The sequence below is a fragment of the Triticum aestivum genome, chromosome 1A, assembly GCF_018294505.1.
Source record: "Triticum aestivum cultivar Chinese Spring chromosome 1A, IWGSC CS RefSeq v2.1, whole genome shotgun sequence".
Lineage (NCBI taxonomy): Eukaryota > Viridiplantae > Streptophyta > Magnoliopsida > Poales > Poaceae > Triticum > Triticum aestivum.
This window is the reverse complement of record NC_057794.1, coordinates 493,667,243-493,673,282: the sequence shown is the minus strand read 5'-3', so window position 1 is coordinate 493,673,282 and position 6,040 is coordinate 493,667,243. Positions and strand designations below refer to the sequence as shown.

The 6,040-nt window shown below is 45.5% G+C and overlaps 1 protein-coding gene across 1 annotated transcript; it reads left to right on the top strand.

Annotated features, from left to right (window-relative positions):
- Positions 1–381: 381 nt before the first annotated feature.
- On the top strand, positions 382–5,181 carry LOC123059868 (probable methyltransferase PMT23). Its single transcript, XM_044482405.1, has 8 exons — positions 382–1,142; positions 1,520–1,669; positions 2,307–2,577; positions 2,707–2,817; positions 3,224–3,395; positions 3,650–3,901; positions 4,344–4,538; positions 4,625–5,181. Exons 1-8 carry the CDS (start codon positions 483–485, stop codon positions 4,809–4,811), a joined length of 1,998 nt encoding a protein of 665 aa, XP_044338340.1. The 5' UTR covers positions 382–482; the 3' UTR covers positions 4,812–5,181.
- Positions 5,182–6,040: the final 859 nt, after the last annotated feature.

The following is a 6,040-nucleotide window of genomic DNA, read 5'->3' as shown; positions in this document are numbered from 1 at the left end:
CTCTTGTCGACAGAGCGGACCACGCCCCTTTTCGCTTCGGCCGGCGCCCCCGGCGACCCCCGACGGTTGGGTTCGGCTCAGGTTCGCCGGCTGTTATTTCGGCTCAACCGACGCTAAACGAGATCCTGGGACGCGACCGGGTCGATTTTCAGACGCCGACACTAAAAAACGACTTGAGGGGCCTGTTGGAGGCGCGGCTGGAGATGCTCTAGGAGAAAAGCAGTTGCAGAAAATTGAAACGAAAGGGAAAAAGAAATTCAAACAGATCTAAAATCTCGATTCCACCACCGGAAAACGACCTGCGCCTTCCGCCACCGTGACCACGGCGGCCAACGCTGCCGTGGCCGCGACGCTCCGCTTCACTCCTTCCCCCACCCACCCACCCCACCCCACCCTAAACCAGCCCCACCTCGCCGCCGACCCCTTCCGCTCCCCAACCAGGCCACGCCGCGGCGGCGGCAGCAGCCAGCGATCGGCGATCCATGGCCGTCCCCTCCGCCGACCGCAAGCGGCGCCCCTTCCTCCTCTCGCTCTCCCTCTTCCTCCTCCTCTCCGCGCTGCTCGTCCTCCTCGTCCTCTTCCTCGACTCCTCCGCGCAGTCCCTCCCCTTCCTCCCCTCCCGCCCCTCCCGCCTCTCGCCCCCCTCCTCCCATCCCCACCAGCAGCACAGCCCAACCCCAGTTCCCACCCCCGGAGGCTCGTCCGACCCGCAACCAAACGGCCCAGCCGCTGCCGCTGCAGAAGCAGAAGAGAAGGCCGACGCATCGCGGCCAAACGCCCCCACCCCCGTCGCAGGGGGCAGCGGAACCAGCACCCCGTCACGGACAGCCGACGACAGCAGCGACGCGGCGGCAGTCGACGCGGATGCCACAGCCGTAGATGCGGCGGGAGTGGATGGCAGCGAGGCTGAGGACGACGGCGCGGTGGCGGAGGTGAGGTGGGAGACGTGCAAGGTCAGGAGGGGGGTGTCGGCCACGGACTACATCCCGTGCCTCGACAACATCAGGGCAATCAAGGCACTGCGCTCCAGGCGGCACATGGAGCACCGGGAGCGCCACTGCCCCGCGCCGCCGCCCAGGTGCCTGGTGCGAATGCCTGCGGGTTACCGGCTCCCCGTGCCGTGGCCGCGCAGCCGTGACATGGTGAGGACATTCGCGCTTGCCTTTGTCGGTAAGACACGGAAGCGCCTCTAGTTGTTCATGTTCTCTGCTCTTGTCCTCTGTGTTATCCATGCTGTCTTTATTTATGTAATTGGGTGTTCAACTGCCAACGTATTATTTACTTTCGGTATTAGAACATAACCAATAAACGCAAATTGGGACTATCCTCCTTTTATGGAAGCTACTGTGCTTAGGATGTCTAATTTGGTATCAAGAAGCAGTGTAACTAATCTTGGATTGGATGTCTGATAGCATTAGTAACCTTACACAATATAGGCCCTTGACCCTCAACCATTATGAGGTTTTAAGTACAGTTTAGCATACCACTGATGATTGTTAATCTCCTTTCTGAATTCCAGATTTGGTACAACAATGTTCCTCACCCAAAACTGGTGGAATATAAGAAGGATCAGAACTGGGTTACAAAGTCTGGTGATTATCTTGTTTTCCCTGGAGGTGGAACTCAATTTAAAGATGGTGTTGCAAGATACATACAGTTTGTAGAACAGGTAAATATTACTCTGCCACCTTGATCTACATTTGAACATATTAACTTTGGAAGAAAATTCCAAGTACTTCTATTGCCAAGTGAGTTCTGTGTCCTTGTGAATGGAGATGCTTCTTGTGTGTATGTTTGCCAATGTTCAGTATTGCCTTTGGTAACATTGGGACTTTAGGAGTGAATATAATCGTTGTCCAATCGCATCCAACAATAATAACACCAGTAGCAAAATAACACTATCGTACTTGTTTCAATTGAGATCCTAAACTATATTAATTTGTTGTAATAGCCACCTTCATCTTAACATCTTCCTGCTTTTTTCTCACGGTGAAGTCAATAGCTTTTCATTTATTAGCAAGTTCTGGATACAATCAGCCTTTGGTTAGTTTCATGTTGATTATTTTACCCTGTTTCAACAAGTAGAACAGGTAATTATATGCTCTTAGAGGTAGAGCAAATCTGTACTGTTATTGTTTGATTTGCACGTACTACTGTGCTTACATTGCTTAAATAATTAGCCCAGAATCCAAACGTAGAAATGGAAATGGTTTCCCAAGAATGCTGCCATTGGTCTTCATCACAGCTCCTTGTTTTTTTTTTCCTCTGAGGTCATATCATGATTTCCTGTTATAAATTTGTTGTAGATAATGCCTACCATTCAATGGGGAACACATACGAGAACTGTCCTGGATGTTGGATGTGGTGTTGCCAGCTTTGGTGGATACCTGCTTGACAGGAATGTCATTACTATGTCATTGGCCCCTAAAGATGAGCATGAAGCTCAGATACAGTTTGCATTAGAGCGTGGAATTCCAGCATTTCTAGGAGTAATCGGAACTCAAAAGCTCCCTTTCCCTGATAATGCATTTGATGTGGTCCATTGCGCAAGGTGCAGGGTCCATTGGTATGCAAATGGCAAGTGTTCTATGCCTTCACGGCATTTTTAAGCTACCGTAGTATCTATATCTCAACCTTTTCAGATAAGTATTCCATTTCCCCCCTGCTAATCTGTTTTTAAATATCTATTACTATTGGGATGTGCAGGTGGAAAACCACTACTGGAGCTTAACAGAGTGCTAAGGCCTGGAGGATTTTTCGTTTGGTCTGCAACACCTGTCTATCGTAAAGAACAAAGAGATCAAGATGACTGGAATGGTTCGTAACCATATCATATAAAATTCTTATCCTAGTAGTAGTATTATCTTAGAGATTGCCACAAATGTTAGAGGAAGTGAACAGATATGTGTAAGGATTGCTGACAAAACACGCTATCATACTGATTGATGCAAAGTTGGAGACTATATAGAAGTGCAGTAGCTACTTTTAGCGTAGGTCAATCCTGTAGAAAAGGATATCCACATTCTCCGACATGAAAACATGCGTCGGAGGTAGAACAAGATGGTGTCGCTACTAAGCAAATGATATCATATTTCAGTATTTTACTCAAGTTGCTAAAGATGTCCATAGCAGTGCATCGTTAATATTATGTATAGTTTGCAAGTAACTAGTGTCATTTTTGTGGGCAATTTTGTGCTAACTGGGAATCCATTACATTTGGCAGCAATGGTTACTCTGACCAAATCAATGTGCTGGAGGACAGTTGTAAAATCTGAAGATATTAATGGAATTGGTGTTGTTATATATCAAAAACCGACCTCAAATTCTTGCTACCTTGAGAGGAAAACCGATGAACCCCACCTGTGTTCCAAGAAAGATGGATCACGTTTTCCTTGGTACGTCATAGCTTGCTTCATTTTCCTCGTTGTTGTTTCACCAAACTTCAGACTGCTAGTGGTCTTCTAGCATGTTGTGGCCTCTCTGTGTTTATAACTTACTGGCTCATGGGCAGACATCAGTCGTGTGATCGATACCATTTACAGCCTATCCTTATTAAAGATAATGTAGATATCATAGTTTATTTATAACTAATACTGCAGTTTCGAATTGGTTTCATCTATACCCACTTGTTTTATCTTTGCTTTTGCAGGTATGCTCCTCTTGATAGTTGCATTTTGCCATCTGCTGTTTCCAGTTCAGATGAAACAAGCAATTCCCCCCTTCTGTGGCCTGAAAGACTTATCAGATACGCTAGTCTGCCTGATGATTCTGCTACTATCGAGAAGTTTGATGCTGATACTAAGTATTGGAAACAAGTCATTTCAGAAGTATATTATAATGACTTTCCAGTTAATTGGTCAAGTGTCCGTAATGTAATGGACATGAATGCTGGTTATGGAGGGTAAGAGAACACCAATTTCTGCTGATTAATTTTATGAAATTCATTTTTCTTATGCCATCAGTATTGATCCTAGTAGCTTTTGGTGCTTGTACTTCTGCTATTCTGGTGATGTTGCTTCCTTGAGTTGGGCCTGAGTTTTGGCCATACAAATATGTACATTCATTAGTACAAGATTGCTTGAACTCACTGATCATCTCTCGGCAATGGAGTAAATGTTTCTCCTTAGTGGTTACTAATTATTTAGGACTGCCAAGTCAGATGTCTATTTTCTTATTGGGATTATGCAAATCGGAAACTTCCCTTAGTGACACTAAAGATCATATTTCTGTAATCAGATGTAGATCTCCATAGCTTTTTTTTTTTGGAACTATGTATAGTTGCTATCAATCGAACTATGACTGTTATGATGGGGATATTAATCAGACTACTTTTGTTGAACCAGGTTTGCAGCAGCACTTGTTGATAAAGCATTATGGGTTATGAATGTTGTACCTATTGGCCAGTCAGATACTTTGCCAGTAATTTTTAGCCGAGGTTTGATTGGGGTATATCATGATTGGTGCGAATCTTTCAACACATACCCAAGAACCTATGATGTTCTTCACATGAGTGATCTCCTTGGAAGTCTTACAAAGAGGTAAACAAGCAGTCACGCCTCATGAATTAATAGGACATGTGCTCCTTTTTGTCAGACTGTAGCCTGATATCAGTGTCTCCCTTTAGGTGTGACATCCTTGAAGTAGCAGCCGAAGTTGACCGGATATTGAGGCCTGGCAGATGGTTGGTGCTGAAAGACACCATGGACATGATGAAAAAGATGCGGCCAATTCTTCGCTCTCTGCACTACGAGACCGTAATTGTGAAGCGACAATTCCTTGTCGCCACAAAGAGTTTCTGGCGTCCCCGGTGATAAAGCTGACATGGACCAAACTTCTAAGGGAGTCAACCAAAGCACTAAGATTCTGTTGATTCTTTGAGTTCTGATCTGATCAAATTATTTATACAACAGAGATGTGATTTGTTTGGGTCCAGGTAGCCCTGAAGTTTTCGGTGGTATATAGATACACACTTGTGCAGTCTCCGTGCCGATTCTTTTTCCTGCCAAAAGCAAAGCAATACAATAGGGATGGTATAGCTGTATAATCTAGTGCTAACAGATGCATACACAGAGGATACAGGATCATCTTTTGTATACTTGTTCAACAAAATTATTTGTGTACATTGAACAATAAAGATTTTGAAGCTTGTTCAACCAAAAATATGGACCCCTTCCTTTCTTCTATCTGTCTCCATAGTTCTGCAAGAGCAATATATGGGTCCCTTACTTTCTTCTATCTGTCTCCATAGTTCTGCAAGAGCAATATATGCCAGGTATATATTTGACGATGTCCAGTACCTGCGGACTACCAGAATGTAGATCCCCTCGCACGGTGCACAGATATACAGTCTTTTTTTTTGCAGGTGGTGCACAGATGTATTACTCCTTAACCATGTGAGGCAGATACCTACTGACGATTGAATTGAACACAAGACGAGCTTGTGAAGGATATACATTCTCTGGTTCACATTGTATATTGAAATGCGACTGAATTTATTTTCAAATGCTTACAGAACTTCGGCCTCCCAATATATTGCTCTTCCTTGGAAGTTTTTGAGACATGCACCATAGCCTCTTCTTTTTAGTGAGAGAGAATAGGCGCTGTTCAGCTTTTTATAGAAAGCTTAAAACTGTCTTGCAGTTATATCGGGGGTTGGTTGCGACATATGTCAAAGGATGGCTTATCATGGTGGGGGCGAGTAGAACGTCACCGGTGTCTGGAAACGGGATGAGGCGTAGACATGCACGCCGGCGAATCTTACCCATCTTCAGAGCTCTCCGGGGAGATAATACCCCTACTGCTGCTCTACGGGGTCTCCGCATGATCACTATGGCAAAGAGTTTACACGATTGCTCCTTGAGCTGTTTTCTGGAGATAGGAGAGGGCAAGGCTAGCTCTCTCCCTCTTATATGATCTGGTCTGGGGCTAATGGATTCCAACCCTTTGCATGGGTGCCCTGGGGGTTTATATAGGCCTACCCCCCAGGGGTACAATGGTAATCTGACTGGATGCGGGCCCAGCCGTCAGTGTCTCCGGCCTT

What these genes read in the sequence shown, in the direction of transcription:
- LOC123059868 (XM_044482405.1), top strand. Translation starts at nt 483, where the DNA reads ATGGCCGTCCCCTCCGCCGACCGCAAGCGGCGCCCCTTCCTCCTCTCG. An exon ending in ACATACAGTTTGTAGAACAG is followed by an intron (nt 1,670 to 2,306) that starts GTAAATATTACT and finishes AATTTGTTGTAG; the next exon opens with ATAATGCCTACCATTCAATG. An exon ending in CTTGGAAGTCTTACAAAGAG is followed by an intron (nt 4,539 to 4,624) that starts GTAAACAAGCAG and finishes GTCTCCCTTTAG; the next exon opens with GTGTGACATCCTTGAAGTAG.